Raw genomic sequence first — 19,728 nt, forward strand, 5'->3', positions numbered from 1 at the left:
AGCCTAAATCTTTTTTTTTTTTTTTCTTTCTCATGTGTAAGTTCCTAGGCTGGGGTTGAATTGGAGCTGCAGCTGCTGGCCTGCAACACAGCCATAGCAATGCTGGGTTGAAGTTGCGTCTGTAACTTACACTACAGCTCACAGCAGTGCTGGATCCTTAACCCACTGATTGGGGCCAGGGATTGAATGTGTGTCCTCATGGATAATAGTTGGATTCATTACTGATGAGCCATAACAGGAACTCTGGAAGGTCCTAAATCTTTAGGGAGCCCCATCCAGCTTTCTAATCTTGAGGCACTTCCACCTCTGTCATGCCCCTTCATCCCAGTTCTTGGCTGTTGATTTGCCTGGCTCAGATCTGAATTTGCCACTCCACTTTCAGACTTCTTTGTTTAAATGGCCAGATCAGCTTCTGCCCCAGTTCATTCTCCAGACCTCCTAGGAAGACAGGTAAGTCTTAATCATTCATCCCTGGGAATATTTCCCAGATACAAGAGCAATAAGCATAGATGACAGGAGTCAATTATGGTTCCGGAGTTCCCTCGTACCTCAGCAGGTTAAGGATTCTGCATTGTCATTGTATGGCTCAGGTCACTGCTGTGGCATGGGTTCAGTCCCCGGCCTGGAACTTCAGCATGCTATGCATGGTAAAAAAAAAAAAAAAAAAGGAGAGAAAGAAAAGAAAATCATGGTTCTGCCTTTCTAGAATAAGAAATTTGGGATAGGATGGGGAACAGCCAAGAAATACATAAATAGTAGACATCAAATGAGAATTCAAAAAATCATTATAGGGAACCAGTATACTCAAGAAGTCAGTCAGTCAACCAATCACTATCAATGAGAGCTAATTTCAATTTAGTTTCTGGTTGTGTTTTTAAAAATAGTCTTCTGTATTTAGACAGAAAAGACCTGGTGTTCTTTCATGGAGCGCCAAACATAGTGGAAAGAGCTATAAGAAGAGTGGGGTGATAGCTTCTTCTGAGGTGCTATACACCTTGCCTCAATAATGGACACTCATGATGAATGCCTTTGCCATGTCAGATCTTTCCGAGCCACTCTCTTATTTCCCCTTCACTATAGAATTGGACATAGGAGCTAGGCATGGAGGGTTCACAGAACATCGTTTTTTACTGAGTTGTGAAGAAAACAGAAACCCTCCTTTTGAGTAGGGAAATCTGGTTCTGCTTTTGGATGCTAGCTGTCTGACTCTGAACTTTGGACTCTCAAGATATAGGAGTTCCATTTTTTAAAAATGATTTTTATTTGTTTCATTATAGTTGGTTATTTTTAAAAGGGATTTTTTATTTTTTCAGGAGTTCCCTTCTGATGCAGGGGGTAAGGATCTGGCGTGATGTCAAGATCCTTAGATGGCTTTAGTGTGGACTCAATGATACTCACTTAGATGGACTCAGGAATGGCAGAGATGTCCTTTGAAAGAAATATGTTTACATTTGATTCATTTCATCGCTTACATTTTATTGAGTCGTTAAGAGAAGGGATTTAATGAGACTACTTGTTGGATATGAGCAGCTAAGATTTGTAAAAGAGATCGTTTATAGGAGAGAAAAAGTTCTGACCAAAGGCAATTCAAACTGTTTGGGAATATATAAAATTAAGCCTTTATTTCATACTTTCTCCTCAACATATGCTCCATAATCTCCTTGACTTGCTCTGTGTGTAAGTGATTGAGATTTTCTATCAGGAGCACTATTTCCTGTCATCCCTCTCTGTGCTCCTGAAAGATCAGCAATTCTAAAACATTCTACAAAAAGAAATAAATGACTGAATTCCTGCTATTTTCCAAGTGCTCTAGAAGACATCTACCATGCAGTATTTCATTGAGCCATATCACAACAACTAAAGGAATTGGGCATTACCATTATTTTACAGAGAGCTTACACAGCTAGTGAATAGCCTACCCCAACCCCAAAGCCTTTCCCCGGAGGGAGATGTCGTAGGACCACTCAAGGTGAGATCACGGGCTGAGGGTAGGCAAAGTGCAGACTAGGTTCCAAAGGCAAAATGTACCTCTTTACAAATTTGGTAGGGCAAGTTCTCTCCTGCAGTATAAAATCTGAAAACCGAGTGTCTCCATGACCATAAGTGCTGCCATCATAAATTTGTTGGCAACTCTGTCAGATGTAAGATTTTCAGTTATTATGAAAAGCAACAGTGAATTGTTTCGCCAATTTTCAAAGTGTGATGCTTTGGCTATTTCATAATACTTTCCAGGGCCCAAATGAGTGTTGTTATTATTTTTTTGGATTTGGGATTTTTATTATATCTGAGTGAAACCGTTCCATAATTTCTGTTTTTGTATCATCTTTATATGGTTTTGGTATCAAGGTTATGTTAGTCCTTTGAGTTAGGAAGTATTACTTTTTTTTTCTACTTTATGGCTAATTTAATATAATTGTCCTTGAAATTTTAGTAGAACTCTTCTATAAGATTTAGTCCCTGTCTTCCTTACTCTGGGCTTCAGCCACTCTGACTCAGTTCCTTAAAAATTTTGAAACTCGGAGTTCCCGTCGTGGCGCAGTCGTTAACGAATCTGACTAGGAACCATGAGGTTGCGGTTCAATCCCTGCCCTTGCTCAGTGGGTTAAGGATCTGGCATTGCCGTGAGCTGTAGTGTAAGTTGAAGATGCGGCTCGGATCCCTCGTTGCTGTGGCTGTGATGTAGGCCATCGCTACAGCTCCGATTAGACTCCTAGCCTGGGAAACTCCATATGCTGCAGGCGCGGCCCTAAAAAGTCCACAAAAAAAAAATTTACTTGTGTAAGATTTGGGGTCCCAGAGTTCCTGTTGTGGCGCAGCAGAGACGAATCTGACTAGGAACCATGAGGTTGCGGGTTTGATCCCTGCTGTCCTTCAGCAGGTTAAGGATCCTGCGTTGCTGTGGCTGTGGCATAGGCCAGAGGCTACAGCTCCCATTTGACCCCTCGCCTGGGAACCTCCATATGCCGTGGGAGCGGCCCAAGAAATGGCAAAAAGACAAAAAAACCCCAACAACTTTGAAACTCTTTGTTCCCTGAGTGTCTTTGCATATGCTCTTCCCCTGACCTCCCCCTCCCCCACCCCCAAGCAGACTTTTCCTAAATGTCACCTTTGCTGAAGCCCATCTCTGATCATCCTATCTCAGGCAGGTTTCCCCTCTCTTCTTCTCTGAATCAGCATTGCCAGCTTTTTCTCTTTTTTTAAGTTTTACTGAAGTTTAGTTAATTGACAAGGTTGTGATAATTTCTGCTGTACAACAAAGTGACCCAGTCATACATATACACATATCCATTCTCTCTCAGATTCTTTTCCACATAGATTATCACAGAATACTGGGCAGAGTTCTCTCTGTGGTACAGCAGGTTCCTTTTGGCCAATTGTTTCATATATCTCAGTGTGCACATATGCCAGTCCCAAACTCCAGTCCATGCCTCTCAACCCCACCCTCCACCTGTCCCCTTTGGTAACCATAACATTTTCAAAGTCTGTGAGTCTGTTTCTGTTCTGCAAATAAGTTCATTTATATTCTTCTTTTAGATTCCATATATAGGTGATACCATAAGATGTTTGTTTATAGGTGATACCATAAGATGTTTGTTTTTCACTGTCTAACTTTACTTAGTATGATAGTTTCTAGGGCCATTCATGTTGCTACAAATGGCATTATTTAATTCTTTTTATGGCTGAGTAATATTCCATTGTGTATATATACCACCTCTTCTTTATCCATTTATCTGTTGGTGAACATTTAGGTTGCTTCCATATCTTGGCTATTGTAAATAGTGCTGCAATGAACATTGGGGTGCATGTATCTTTTTGAATTATGGTTTTCTCTGGATCAGGAGTGGGATTGCTGGATCGTACAGTAATTCTGTTTTTAGTTTTTTTTGAGGAACTTCATGCTGTTTTCCATAGTGGTTGCACCAATGTGCATTTCCACCAACAGTGTAAGAGGGTTCCCTTTTCTCCACACCCTTTCCAGGATTTAGTATTTATAGGCTTGTTGTGAGTATTGTCTTGATAACAATTATCTCAACTTATAGCTGGTTTGTGACTTGTTGGTTCATTTATTTGCTTTATCAACCTGAGGGCAGGGACTGTTTACATTACTACCCAATGCTTAGCCCAGTGCCTGGCACATAGTGAGAACTTAACACATACTTGTTAAGCAAATAACTGGCTATTTCTTATTCATTATATCTAAAGCTGGAGGGTATACCAAGCTCACTGTTCCCAGTTTATCTTCTAAGTAAAGAGTCTTTTATTTTTCTCAGCGATAACCTAGGAAGTTGAGTGTGCTTCAACCAAGTTGTCTTAAATTATTTTCAAGAAGAAATTATTTCAAGGAAATTTTGGGAAGTGTTGTATATACTATATCTTACCTTCCCTTCGACTTTTTTTTTGGATCCTTTAGGTTCTATAGTCAGCAAACGAATGCCTATTTCCAGAGGTTCCCATTTTGCTTTTCTCCAGTAATACTACTTGCCCTGACGTCTCCTTTGTTTAATATTAACATAGTCACTTCAGCCTTCTTATACTTGCTATTTGCATGGCATACTTTTTTTTTTTTTTTTTTTTTGTCTTTTTGCAATTTCTTAGGCTGCTCCTGCGGCATATGGAGATTCCCAGGCTAGGGGTCTAATTGGAGCCAGAGCCACTGGCCTACGCCAGAGGCACAGCAACGCGGGATCCAAGCCGCGTCTGCAACTTACACCACAGCTCACGGCAATGCCGGATCCTTAACCCACTGAGCAAGGCCAGGGATCAAACCTGCAACCTCATGGTTCCTAGTCGGATTCGTTAACCACTGAGCCACGACGGGAACTCCCTGCATGGCATACTTTCTATCCAATTATTTTTTACATACCCATGTCCTATATTGAAAGTGTCTTTCTCATAGACAGCATATATTTAGGTCTTGCCTTTTTATCTATTCTGACAATCTGTCTTTTATTTGGAGTGTTTAGTCCTTTTACATTTAGCATAATTATCAATTTGATTGCCTATAGGTCTACATTCTATTCTTTGTTTTCTATTTGTCCCATCTGCTCTATTACTTCTTGTTTTTTTTTTTTTTTCTTCTGGGGTGGTTAAATAAATATTTTTAAACAATTCCATTTCGATTCATCTATTAGCTTATTTGCATTTTAAGTGATTGCTTAACCATTACAATGCTCATTCATAACTTTTTAGAATCCTAGAGTTACTACTCTATTGCTTCGTGTAAAATGTAAGAACCTGATAACCATACAGGTCCATTTTTATCACCTTCCCTGCTATCAGTCATGCCTTAGTTGCCATATGGATAACATTTCTGTATGTTACAAACCCCACACTGTGATGCTATAACGTTTGCTCTAACTTCAATTCATTCAAAGTTTCACAATCTTAGGTACTAGTCTACTTAATAGTTCCTTGGACAAAAGTGAAAACCAAGGCCTAGTTTATAGCCTCAGTGGAGTCCTTGTTTCTGGAACTGTTCAGGTGTATTTATAAATTGCTGAGAAGCCTACAGGAAGCCACTTTATTGGAACACTGAATTGCAAGCTTTCACCTAATAAACTAGGTTTATTCATCCTCTTTTTACATTTAAATTGCAGTGAGCATCCAAGCCTCTTTCCTCCCACACAAACCAGTTCCTTGTATTTCTTCACACAAAATCAAATGTTTATGGCATGTACTTTATTATAACACCTTGGCATCAAGCTGTCCATAAAACAAAAAGTTTTGTGTTTTTCTTCATTTCCTTCTGAAATGTGATCTTATGGCTTTTCTGCTTTCAGTATCTGTTTTCCCTAAGACTGAATTATCTTCTCAAGGATGAACTTTTCCCATCTGAATGTGTGCTTTCCAGAAATTTTTCCTCTCTTCTTTCTGCCTTCATGTTTATGCTGTTGGTTGGTAGCTTTTGAGGACTGTTTTTGGCTTTTATTCTTCGCCTTTGATTCCTCATTGAGGTGTTTTCCAGACTCTTTGTGCCAAAGCCGGTGAACCATACAGAAGCGTGCTAGTTATGCCACTGTGTAGCTTCCTGACTCCAGGTCATTCACCAATTCCTTTGAGCTGCAATTTACATGAAATGATGTAAAATTACTTCCAGTTCTAATAGTCTATGTTCCTATGACTTGAACTGCACTTTTAGTGACATATAAACACTGCCCAGTGGGGGGGGGGGGCTGTTGGAACTGCTACAGCAGGTTTTATCACTTGTACACCATCACATTCAAGGACATACAAACACACATGCACTACCCTCCTCTCTCATTATCCTCTGACACTTCTGGTTTTGATCATCCTCACTTTTAGAAGCTACGTCTAGCTCCTGATTCTCACCCCATATCCAGCTGCCTGTTCCTTGCTCTTCAAAGACACTCCGTGCTTATATTCTTGATTTGGGCTTTTACCCACTTCAGCTTCCTTGTGATCCACACAGCTCTGCTCCTGGCCTTGACCTCACCTCTGCCTGCTGAGTTCATCAGTTTTCATCCTTAATCCATTCACCCCACCCTCTACTTTCAGAGAAAAGGCCGTGGAAAAAGTTGGAAAAGTTTGTGGAGTCAGCGCGGGAAACAAGAAGTGGGGCTGACCCAAGGTGAAATGATGGCTTAGAGGAAGTTTGCCTCTAGTATTTTTCCCTGTCTTTTTTGGATATATTTCCTTTCTTTGGTATCCCACATCCCCAGGCTCTCCTCCTATTCCTTGCTGCCTTAGTGGACACCCAAGTCACCTTCACCCAGCTCTCAGGACTCCAAATTCTAGATCATGACCACATCCAACTCTTCCCTGCAGCTAGAACTTACTTGTCCTGTGTTCACTACTTAACAGCCCTATTTCCTAGTAGCCAAATCAAGAGACATTTGTTTCAAAGGCTGGCAGTGATTTTTAGATTTTCCCTTCCTGGATAATGTGATAGATCATGAAAAAAGGAATGGGAAGGTCTTGGTTTGAAACCAAGCTCTCCTGCTTCTATTGATGGGAACTTTACCAAGTAACTCGCCGTCTTGAGTCTCAGTTTCCCTTTCTTTAAAATGAGAAGAAAATATTTTTCATGGGGTTAAGGATTTATAGATAGTGTGTGTGCAAGCACTCCTTGTAAGTACTATGTAGGTATAAAGATTTTTACGTGGGATTCAGAAATGATTCACAGCTTCACTGTATTTATTACTAGTTGGGAAAGAGGTCAATTTATTTGGAAAAAAGATAGACCTAGAACAGGCTCTATAATGAAATTGCTTCTTATGATTTTTTTCTTGATTCATGAATGGAAAAAACAATAAAAAATAAAGAGAATTTAGGTAAGATTTGAGGAGCGGAAGATAAGATTTTTGGATAGAAGATTCCATATCCACCTATCTACCCACTTTGTGGAGAAAGGACCCACCCAGTTTAACAATAATATGTATCATTTATTGAACATCTGCAATGTGACTTTACATACAATATGACTTTTAAAAGAAACCCTCAGAACTGTAGAAAGGGAAATGGCTACTCAAAGAAAATGAGTAATTTTTACAAGGTCCCATTGCTACCAGGGTAGAGCCAGGTTCTACACTCAGCTCTTTCTGATTCCAAAGCCTGTGCTCTTTTCACCAGACCATCCTGATGTTAACTTTTTTGGAGAAGCTTACTGATCCATCTCAGAAGCTGCACACCACCATCTGGGACACCTGGAGCTCCTTCAAAAATGTTCAAAAAACAAAGAGCAGATGTTTCAAAATAATATGAAGTTGACTGGCCTGAGGCCATTGGGCTGGACCTGTTAGAACTGCGCTGTGGCCGAGTGGTCTCCTCGCAACAGGGTTCCTCTGTAGAGTACTTGGTAGAGGATGTGTTTGGCAAGTACGAGCCCATCCAAAGATTGGCACCCACAATTATAAAGGGTGGGAAGCTAAAGGAGCCACTACATCATGATACTGTATAATTATTTCACATTGGTGTAATCCTGTTTGACTGCTGATTAAGCCACCTTATGTGTCTGAAATGGAAGATGCCTTTGTAGGTAAGCATAGAACTGAACTGGGTATTCTTTTTTTTCCTTTATTTCTTTTTCTTTTCCATTATGATTTATTATAGGATGCTGAAAAATATAGTTCCCTGTGCTATACAATAGGGATTTCTTGTTTATACCTTTTATATATAATAGTTTGCATCTGCAAGTCCTAAACTCCCAATCATCTCTCCCCTCTTGGCAACCACAAGTCCATTCTCTATGTCTGAGTCTGTTTCATAGATAAGTTTGCGTCATATTTTAGATTCCACATATAAGTGACATCATGTAGTATTTGTCTTTGTCTGACTTACTTCACTTAGTATGATAATCTCTAGATCCATCCATGTTGCTGCAAATGGCATTATTTCATTCTCTTTTATGGCTGAGTAATATTCCACTGTATATACATATCCCATCTTCTTCATCCATTCATCTGTCGATGGACATCTAAGTTGTTTCCCTGGAACTAGGCATTCTTTATGGTGAATATCTCAGTGGCAGATTAAGGAGCTAGAGTCCCTGAAATTGCACTTCTTCCTATACTCATGTTGGATGAGTCTGAATCCACACCCTTCATGGGAAAGGACTCAGTAGTCCTAAAGGGTGGCTTTCCCTTGCATGTAAGCAGGTGCCATGCATGTTGTCAACAGCCCTGGGGCAATATTTAAAGGTGACTGTGATCATGAGTGCTGGGAGCAGAGGGAGAGAATGAAGCACCAACCAACAAGGGAGATTTATTTGAGTGTCTACAACCCAGATTACACCCAAGTAGGCTAACCAAAACCCACATTTTCCTTTCTATTGGCGGGGGGGGGAAGGGGATGGATTTAGGGAAAGCCATCACTGGAGTTTTCCATGTTCTCCAGGGTTTTCCTCAGGCAGGGAACTGGATTGGGGGCTACTAGAGAAAGAAAAAGGAAGAGCTCCAAACTGAATTGCCCAAAGCAGATTTCCGATTCCTTGGAGAGTTTGCATTTATCTGCTGATTTGACTAACCAGCTCCAAGCCAATGCAAATGGCCTCTGCAGGCTTTTCCTGGGAGGAAGGGGATGGGGAGGGGAGGGGCTGGCAGACTTCCAGTTCTGTGGGGAGGCTTCTCCTTGGGGAGGCTGGCAGAGGAAGGATGTCTGACTTCCCAGGTTGCCTTGCAAGGTAATCTGCCTCATTTTGGTCAAGGACTTGACTAAGGACCATGTGTATCTTGAGGAGGTAATATGACAATTTGGTTGACTAGAAACTCAAGGTCACTGGGTGATTTTCCCACTTGGAATTCTATAGAATCAGAATGACAGAAATTGAGTGCTGGGAGGGCAGTGTGTACATGGGTTGGGGGTGAGGGGAGATTTGCCATGAAGGAAAGAGGGAAGGGAACTAGCGTGGATGTGCTAAGATTGTTACATGTTTTCTTCATTGAATCATTTCAATGGTGATTTGAAGAAATGCGGCTCAAACTTTGAGTGAGTCACTCAGGCTAGGGGTTGGATGGGATTGGAACCCAGTACAGCTGCTGTTCTTCCTATTGTTCCACACCTCTCTGGAAAGAGGTGATTCTCAACTTGGTCCTGTGCGCATTTCCCTTGTCTAACAGGAAAGCAGGAGTCCAGCTGTGGGCAAGATGGTCAGGCTGTCTCATGGCTGGTCTTGCCCATTTCCAGAAAGTCCAGATGCTTTGTGATGTGCCTTCCTCGTGTTCGGGGCCCTCCTCAAGAGTATTGCTTTAATTTCCCAGTCCCCAAACGGAACCCAAATAGTGTCATTTTGTGCACACCTGGGCCAAGCCAGGACTTCCTTCATAAAGAGGAGAAAACACAAACAAGGAACCTCACAGAGTCATTTTAAACAGAACAAAACCTACACATTTCCTAAAGCTACTGAACTAGAACAAAACGGGATCAAAATACTCTCAGTAAACCCAAATGAAGCCAGTATTTCCCCTGAGCTGGGTCCATCACCATGAGTAAACATCTCCGAGTGCTCAGGGGCTCCATGAGGCTGAGAACGGAGGATGCCAGGCTGGGGCCTCTGGCTCAGACCTCCCCTGCCCCGGGGGTGTGGGTGGCTCACCTGGCTGGGCTCTGAGCCCTCACCTTTAAAGTGGTGGGGTTGTACTCGTTCCATGGTGTCCAAACCCAAACAAAATGAAACAAAAGCAGTGGAAACTTTTCTCAGAAGGTGTCTTTTTGGGGAATCCCAAGATGTAGGACTGATAAAAGCAGAGCCGCTCTGGATGAAGCCACTGTTGGTGGCTCCGTAGATCCAGAGGAAAGTATAAGAATAATAACACTCTGTTCTCCAAGTCCATGAGTTTCTCTTCTGTGGAAAGGTTCATTGGTGCCTGGACTGGGAATCTGGGGTTAAGAGATGCAAACTCTTGGAGTTCCCGTCGTGGCGCAGTGGTTAACGAATCCGACTAGGAACCATGAGGTTGCGGGTTCGGTCCCTGCCCTTGCTCAGTGGGTTAAGGATCCGGCGTTGCTGTGAGCTGTGGTGTAAGTTGCAGACACGGCTCGGATCCCGAGTTGCTGTGGCTCTAGTGTAGGCTGGTGGCTGCAGCTCCGATTAGACCCCTGGCCTGGGAACCTCCATATGCCGTGGGAACGGCCCTAGAAAAGGCAAAAAGACAAAAAAAAAAGATGCAAACTCTTGCCTTTGGAAAGGATAAGCCATGAGATTCTGCTGTACAGCACTGGGAACTATATCTTGTCACTTAGGATGGAGCTTGATGGAGGATAATGTGAGAAAAAGAATGTATATGTGCATGTGTGACCAGGTCACTTTGCTGTACAGTAGAAAATTGACAGAACAGTATAAACCAGCTATAATGGAAAAAAATGAAAATCATTTAAAAACAAACAATAATAACAGGTAATAATGTAAATGTCCCGTGTACTTTTCTAAGCCCTTTCCTGATACTTCACCCACTCCTCATAGGCATCCGTCTGAGTCTGGTGCTATCATTACCATCATCCCCATTTTACAGTTGAGGATGTGGAGGCACTGAGACGTTGTCAGCAGGTCGATTGCTTGAGGTCAGCTAGCTGGTGAGAGGAAGTGTGAGATTGGATACAGGCATTCTGACCTCAGTTGTTTAAACACTCCCTCCAGCCAGATATGTTGGGGACCAGTCTGCATGAAGGATACACACTCAGAATGGACTGAATGAGAAACTCGGGTACCAGTGAACCCAGGTCTCTATACAGGACTCCTGTTGTAACTCACAAAAGGAAGGCTGGGCATGGAAACCCAAGGAGACAGAGTCCTCAGGTGGACAAAACTAGCATCCATGCTGGTACCGCCTTATCTCGGATGGCAGTTTTGCTCCCCACCCAGCAGGTCACTTCTTGATGTTTCAGGCTGTTCCTCCAGCCCCAAGGGTCCCTGTCTAAAAAGATTGCTGTGCCTTTGGTTGGCAATAGATCGAAGTTCTGTGATCAAAAGATTCAGTGCATAATGCTATTTACCAGGAATGGCAGATTTATTTTATTAATTCTTTTTTTTTTTTTTGTCTTTCTCTCTTTTTAGGGCCACACCCGCGGCATATGGAGGTTCCTTTCTCTTAGAGGCTGGGGGTCCAATCGGAGCTGTAGCTGCCGGCCTATGCCAGGGGCACAGCAAAGAAGGATCCAAGCCGTGTCTGTGACCTGCACCACAGTTCACAGCAACGCCGGCTGTTAACCCACTGAGCGAGGCCAGGGATCAAAACTGCATCCTCATGGATGCCAGTCAGGTTCGTTAACCACTGAGCCACGGTGGGAACTCCTTATTTTATTAACTCATTTTAAAACCTTTTAACAAACCTCCCAAGAGACTGCCTGCTTCAGGGATTCACAAAAGGAAAAGGAATCAGGAATATGAACTACAGAACAGTGCAGTGTTTGGCCAACATGACAGACAGAAGAAATAATCGTAAAACACACTTTGAAGATGGTTTCATTTCAGATGTATAGCTCTCTTTTATGTGTTCGTGACTAATGGTACCTCGTAATGAATGGAAAGATAACTGTCTTTCTAGATGGCAGCTTCAGATCAAGTAAAAATGCCAAGATCTCTTCAGTGCATGAGATGAATTTCTCCCTTTGTACCTAAGAGTCACATTTTCTCCCAGTCTGTAGCTGGTCTTTGCATTTTCGTCATGGTATCTTTTGAAGAGCAAGTTTTAATTTTGATGAAGTCCAATTTGTCAGCTTCTTTTAACCTTTTATGGGTTGTGTTTTTGGTGTCCTAGCTAAGAAAATTTGGTCTCACTCAAGTGAACTCTGACTCCATTCCCTCCTTCAAATCACGTTTGCACATACACACGTGCCAGGCACCCTGCCAGGGCTTGGCCATAAAAAGTGCGTAAAATACTTTCCTCCCTCTCTGAGAGATTTAGCAGGGACAGAGCAATGAGTGATCCATGGCAGAGGGGCATCTAGTTGCATTTACAGAAGTACCTGTAGTTGGGACCCCAAGGAAGCAGTTTGTGGTGCTCCCAGGCCACGGCAGTGGTCTGACAGGGGATCTCATTACCCAAACTCTGGTGGAGAGGAGAGGCCCAGGAACCTTCGGAGGATTCCAGAAGAACATTGCTGAAAGGGTTTGGGGAGAGAGACAGTAGTCTTCTATGGCTTTGAAAGAGATTTGGCAGAATTTTTTTTTTTTTTTGTCTTTTTGGGGCGACACTCTCCACCTATGGATGTTCCCAGGCTAGGGGTCAAGTTAGAACTGTAGCTGCTGGCCTACACCACGGCTCACAGCAACGCTAGATCCTTAACCCACAGAGAGAGGCCAGGGATCGAACCCATGTTCTCATGGATACTAGTTTGATTTGTTAACCACTGAGCCATGACAGAAACTCCATGATTCAGCAGAATTTGTGTGGTGGTTTTTACTAGCCGAGATCTACCTTGTCAATCTAGCAGGAATGAGATCCTTAAAAACAAACATGAATCTATAAGTACTGACAGTGAAGACACTGCCTCAGGATTGTCTGCTTTTATTATTATTATTTTTGGCTGCACCCGAGGCATATGGAAGTTCCTGGGCCAGGGATCGAATCCAAGCAGCAGCTGCTACTTACACCACAGCTGTAACAATGATGGATTCTTAACCCACGGTCCCACAGCGGGAACTCCAGCTTGTCTTTTTTTTTTTTTAGGGCTGCACCTGTGGCATATGGAAGTTCCCAGGCTAGGGGTTGAATTGGAGCTATGCCACAGCCATATGGCAATGCTAGATCTGTATCATGTCTGCAACCCACATCACAGCTCACAGCAGTGCTGGATCCTTAACCCACTGAGCGAGGCCAGGGATCGATCCTGTGTCCTCATGGATGCTAGTCGGATTCATTACCACTGAGCCACAGTGAGAACTCTTTTTCTCCCCCCCCCCCCGGATTGTCTGCTTTTAATGTCAACATCTTAGGCATTTTGGATGGAAGATCTGCTTATCTATACTATTGTCTTTTGGAATAAGCATGGCATCATTAGCTTTCTATCTGCGCACACAAATCAAGGTTGGTCTTTCTAGGCTAAAAGAGAGGCAATGATGCCAGGAACTCTCATTCCCTCCCATAAGGATGGTGACCGTGAAACCTGGTTATGAGCCCCTGTGTTAAGGTCCAGCACATGAACAGTTGTTCCTTTACTTGGTGAAGAGACTTTCGATCATGGCGTTTACTCCTGTTGCTGCCCTAGAAGGAGAACAAGCAAACTTCTTGCAGAGCAGGGTTGGCCCTGGGTACAATTCTAGGGGAAGAATTGGGAACGGAATACACTAAAGAGAGAGGCTAGCTCAGTGTTGCACCAGGGTCAGCATCTCGGGGCTTGAAGGCAGATGATCGGTTTCTTGCTACTCAAAGTATGGTCTGAGGACCAGCAGCCATGGCAGCATTGCCCAGGAACTTTCCTTAAAAATGCCAAATCTCAAGGGTCACCTAGAGAGTAGGGTAGAAAACCAGATCTTCTGCCCCTATTTCCTAAGATGGTGATGTCACTGGCAAAACCTGCTTTGTACCCAGATCCCCAGGAGATTCATAGCACTTTCATGTTTGAGAAGCCCCCATCTGGTCCCGTGGTTCTGGAGTCTCTTGCAAAAACCCTGGCTAAGTGGTCCTCTGGGCTCTGCTTTAATAATTCCAGGGACAGACAGCCAAGTTTAGTCAATACACGAGAATGATCCTTTTCTTTTTAGATTAGGCTGGTTAGGCAGGTAAGTGGATAGAAGGGAATATATTGCTGTGTTCTAATTTGCAAGGGCAGGTCAGCTCTTAGTTACCCTTTGAAACAGATCATTTTATAGCAAACGCACTGCCTGCAAACTTTGGAAGAAGCAAAAGGACTTTGATATGCCATTCTGTGTCCACATAGTATCATTTGGGGGAAAATGCAGCATTATTGTAAGTACTATTAATTTAAATTAATTGTCATCAATTACTCTGTATACTTACTTTAAATGGCCACATCCTCTTTTTCATACTACAGTGAATAAATTGATGCTGGCAGTGGCTCCCAGTCTTTAGTGTACATCAGAACCATCACCCAGAGAGCTTGGTAAGAAAGATTACTAAGCTGTATTCCCAAAGTTTTTGATTCAGTTTATGGGGTTGGAATTGATCATTTGTGTATTTCTAGCAATTCCAAGCTGGTGCTGATGCTGGTTATAGAAATAGTAGCTTCAGAAGCATTATTAGCATGTCAGGAACTATCTAGACCCTTATTACTTGCTACTGGGCTCTGACACTAGAGAATACGGGGTCAAATCTCAGCAATTCAAGGTCAGGGGAGACAGAGTACCTGGGACAACTAAAATCAGAGATAATCTGACAATACTGAGACCACTGATTCTAAACTTCTGCTTCCCAAACCTACACTGGAATTGCTCACAAGCAATGTAAATTGCTGCATTTTCCCCATTCTTCTCTTAGTTTCTACCCACCGCTGATGGTAGGTAGATAGTTCTGGTCGACTCCATAGATGGTATGGCCAGGTGGCTCCTGTGGTTGGTGTGGCTGAGACATTCCGTGCTCCGGGGCAGCTCTGAGCTGTGTGACGGATGAAACTGCAGGGCATTTTAGCCCTGGATGTGGTCACAGGCTCGACCCACCTTCATGCCCTCATCATCCACACAGGTGCATCCATGATATACATAGAATTTAGTTCTAATGTGGCAGGACCTAGGGTCTGTTAACTCTTGGAGTCATATCTGTCCTCAGCAAACTGGTAAATCTGGTACAGCATGGAACGCAAGCATCTCGGACTGGGATTCCTTCTGGCATATTTCTCCACCTGTGGCTCAGGTTTGAACTGTTTGCTCTGATCTTTCTGGTGATGCTTGAGTCAAGATGGCCTGCAGACTGCTCCATGACAGAGGCTTCCTGCCAGTGAAAACCCATGACTGCACTTTACACCATAATTAAGTGCAGGCAGGATTTACCTCATTGGACCACCTTGCCTGTCTGACTCCACTTCATATTATTAAAAACAGAGAATTGGACTTTTTTTTTTTATAAAAAAATTTATTGAGATGATGCAATTATAGGCTTTTCTTTAAAAATTATTTGCAACTCACTGGCCCTGAGAAAAGGCATTTTTTTTGTTTGTTTTTCTTTTTTGTTACATTCATTTGATTCAGTCCCTTATAAACCCCACACCTCATAAACAACGAGAGATTAGAAATTAAAAAAAAAAATCTAGATTCATTCTGGTTTGCAGGTGGTTGCAGTCACAAAGAGAAATCTTCAAGAATGTTCACTTTGCATGTGTGAAAGATTCAAGGAGTTTGCAGTTGTTTAGTGTTGATGCAGATGGGGCCAAAAGAGTATCAGGTTAGTCTTCGGTGGTTTTTAGGCAGGCATGGACTATTGTCACCGCCCCCTTCCCCCCAACCCATGCTCCTTCATTACTGCTTAGGAGAGGAACAGGCTGAGTGAAAACTAACTAGCACCGAATGCTTGGGCAAAGAAACTGCCCTTTGTTCTGTGTGTATTTCCCCAAATCGTTTTGTCTTCAGCTTCTTGGGTGGGAGTGAGTCAAATGGGGGTATGGCCAGGCTGGATCCCCATCCTAATTCTGTCCCAGGCATGCTATCTGCTCCCAGAGCAAGTCCCATGACCTCTCTGATACTCAGCTTTCCCTTCTGCAAAAGGGAGTTAATGTTTCAAAAATGTGTTTAGAGTTGGAGCCTAGGCAGTGAAAGGTAGAGATGGTTACTTAGGCATCTAGGTACATGCTGTCAGAGCCACGTAAGCATCTGTGAAATCTACATTCTTATCTGGACAAGGTGTCAATGTAAGAGGACAGCAGACCAGAGGGTCCCAAACATACTGTTAAAAGGAGAAAATCCATCAGTTGTTACTCCTCTTTTCCTTTGGGGACACCCCTACCCCACAGAGGACTTGGAACACTGGTGATGCTACCTTGGGCAAGACAAAGTTGCTTTGGGACAGAGAGATCTTAGACATAGCGTTACTTCCACATAGCCAGTCCAGCCAATCGCTACTGCTTTCTTCTGATGGAGGGGAGGCACCCTGGCTACCTTGAGGTGCAAGGAAAAGAAGGTGCTAGAGAATTTAAGATTCAAGTGAGAGTGTCCACCCCGGACGCAGCTGGAGGCAACTCTGCCCCACTGCAGTGCCCTTCTGCCTTTTCCTTTCCCAATTGCTGATTCTGCAAGCCAAGAACTCCCATGAGGGCAGCAGGGGAAAGCCCACTATTCAGATCGTGGATGTACTTTTAATCTGGTCCCAAGTGAAATTGTTACAACCCCTAGTTCTTGGTGTTGAAGGGAGAAATTTCATGCTAGATAAGACTCCTCAGATAGAAGATAAACCCTAGGAGGGTGAGAATTGCACCCAATTCTTCTGAATCCCTCAGGGTGGTCTGGCAGGTGCTCCATCAAAGATGGCTAAGTTGAACCTGGGATCTTTCAGGTCTGCAGGGTATAAACACTGTCTCCCTGGTGACGGCATGGCCCAGTGTATTCTCTCAAAGAACCAATGAGAACTTTTGCCATTAAGGGAACTGATGGAAAACCAGTAACTGGTAATACCTGATGGGCAATCAAGATGCTGGCAGAATTAGCATCTTCTATGTCTGCTTCAAGGGGCTGAAGGTGCCATCCTATGTCTTACAGATTCTTATAGGATAGCACTTTAAATACAGAAATCCTGGGGCCAAGGGGAATTTCCCCTTCATCATTCAACTGTAAGATTCTTTGGACAATAAGAGCCTGAGTCCTTACACCTGGGTGAACGGAATGGGATGCTCTCATGTTAGGGAAGAGCAACATCCAGCCTGGGTCTCTGATTTCATGTCACATAAGAGCCCAGTAACGATCTGCCCTTTTACTCCAGCTCTCAAACTCAATGATTTTCACAGCACACCAGGTATCTGGCTTCACCTCTCCATCTGAGAGCCAACATCCGTCCTCTTAGAGGCCAGAACAGAGTCAGTGTGTGCTGTTGAACGCTCTTGAGAGGAGCACACTGGGATCCAGCTGAACTTCACCCCCATTCAGGGAGGCTGAGCCCAAACCCTTCCTCAGGGGACCCTCTAGCCTCACACAGAAGGTCCCTGACCTCACTGCAGCAAGCCCATCCTTCTGGAAGGTAACGTGGAGGGAGTGTGTTCACACCGGGAGGGGGCTGGCCACCTCTGTGTGTCTATCTGTGGTCTGATGAAAGGCAGGAATGTTTCCAGTGTCCATGACCGATAATCAAATCTATCTGTTTGTCCTCCCTCCCTTCAGGCTCGTGTCCTTGTCAGTGTGGAAGGTGTGGGTGGGGTGGGGGAGAACTCCTCCTGCCCACATGCCTGCTACCCCTGCCTGGCTGACTCTATCAGAAATGGCTTGAGGCCATGCCTTGGGGTCTGGTGGCTTTCTCTGGAAGAGCTGCTGACAGCCCAACATGTGTACCCTGGGGGACCATGAGATGCTCACCCAACTGAACAGAGGAAGCAGAGAGAAACAAGGAGGGGGTGAGTGCTTTGTGAGGCAGGTCTAATCTTTTTGAGGAAAAAAGACTGTACTCTCACTATTGGATTCTGAGCCTGTGCTAGAGGAGTTAATTTAAATGGCTGGAAAAGGGAAAAAAAAAAATCTACAACAGCTTTCTAAAAAGATGTTATGGTCCAAAGCACAAAGAGGTGCCATCTTCCTCATTTTATACCATTGACCTTATTTTAAGGTGAAAAAGAGCCACACACGGGTCCATTCTGAAACACAACTATGAAGGAAGGAAAGAGGGAAAAAAAAAATCATGTATCTGAGGAATTTCCTGTCTGCCCAGGCTTGGCAAACACTGGTAGCGACTGAGACTGCACATGCCAGGAGCCTCCCTCTCCAGTGCCCCATGTCCTGCGGGGACCAGGAAACTTAAAAGAAAAAAAAAAAAAAAAGCCTAAGAATTGGAAAATAAAATCAGGCAAGGGCATGAAACTGACTGCAAGATGGTCTCTGCAATGGAGCAGAAATGAGCTTCCATAACTGTAACCTGCTCTGGAATATGACAGCTTCCCACTGCAGAAGATTTTTCACCTAAGTGTCTGGACCAGCAGTGTGTTTTCCACTTTGCAGGACTTACAAATGAATCCCCAAATGCTGGGGCTTCCAAATGGCCTGGACAGCCTTCCAGGCTTATCTTACGCTCCATGGAACCTCCAAGCCTCGCAGTTCTCACAGCCATGTCAGGGGCGGCCTGCTGGACTAGCATTTATCTTTCCGGAGGGCGGCAGCATCTGTGATGTTTTTGGCTTCCCTCCGATGGGCAGCCAAATGCTGGGATGTGGGTTTGATGTCGTGGTGCTGGCTCTGAAGTACCCAGGCCACTGATTTCCGTTTAGGTACCAGCTATTCCCAAGACTCTCCAAGAGGCTGAACTCTGCTGAAAGGCATCTGAAGTTCAACAGCAGGCGGTGAGGGAGGGTGGGGGTGGCGGGGGGAGGCCGGGAGGGAAAGGGAACCAGAGGGGGAAGAAGAGAGCTCTCCTTTTCACTTTATCTTTTTTAAAAGCATTTTTTTTTCTTTTTTTTTCCAGCCAAGACCCAACAGCCACAGGAACAAACCTGATCCACATGGTAGGATCAAGAGCAACCTGAACACTTTTGCAAGTGTTCTCTCTCCTGACCAGTTGGGTTTCTGCACTTTGTGAGATCTGCAAAAAATATATATATAATAGATATATATTTCCATAGGAAAACAACCTCGGATGTCTTCCCCTATATGAATGATGAAAAGTCAAACTGCATGATCTTAAAAAACAAAAACAAAAACACCATGAAACTAACAATAGGCAGAGGTGGAGGGGAGGAATTACAGACGGAGGAGATTCCAAAGGAGAAGGAACCATGAACATGAGTCCCAGGCTGGTGCCCTCGGCCAGAATTTCAGCACCGCCTTTGCTGAGTGGTTTGTCTAAGGTGCTCCGGAGTCCCTAAGTGTCACTGCCACGGCTGGGTCTCTTTTCTTCTGCTCCATCATGCCCCAGCCATCCTGGCAGGCAGGGCGCCCTCGGCCTGCCCGCCTGCTGAGACGGGGACTTGGTTCCTTCAACACTCATCTTCTTGGTATATTTGTTCATCCAGCTCCTGGGACTCAAGGTGCTCCAGACGGTCTGTTCGGCCACTCATGATTTCATCCGGGGTTTTCATAAACCTTTGGAAGAGAAAATGGAGTGAGAGATTACAGTATCCTAAAGTTGTCTTCACCTTGAACTCTCAAAAGAGAGGCCCTGGTGCCTTCGCACAGTAGCTGGAAAGCTACTG

At 43.9% G+C, this 19,728-nt stretch overlaps 1 protein-coding gene across 2 annotated transcripts in view; it reads right to left on the bottom strand.

The window, feature by feature from the left end:
• The window catches only part of ETV6 (ETS variant 6), a 253,263-nt gene continuing 249,107 nt past the window's right edge, over positions 15,573 to 19,728 (bottom strand). For both annotated transcript variants that reach the window (XM_005652587.3, XM_001924598.6), the window contains exon 8: positions 15,573 to 19,618. In XM_005652587.3, coding sequence (XP_005652644.1) covers positions 19,513 to 19,618 — 106 coding nt within the window. In that variant the 3' untranslated portion in view covers positions 15,573 to 19,512. The remainder of the gene's footprint in view (positions 19,619 to 19,728) is intronic.

This window comes from Sus scrofa, chromosome 5 (assembly GCF_000003025.6).
Source record: "Sus scrofa isolate TJ Tabasco breed Duroc chromosome 5, Sscrofa11.1, whole genome shotgun sequence".
In the NCBI taxonomy this organism is placed as follows: Eukaryota; Metazoa; Chordata; class Mammalia; order Artiodactyla; family Suidae; genus Sus; species Sus scrofa.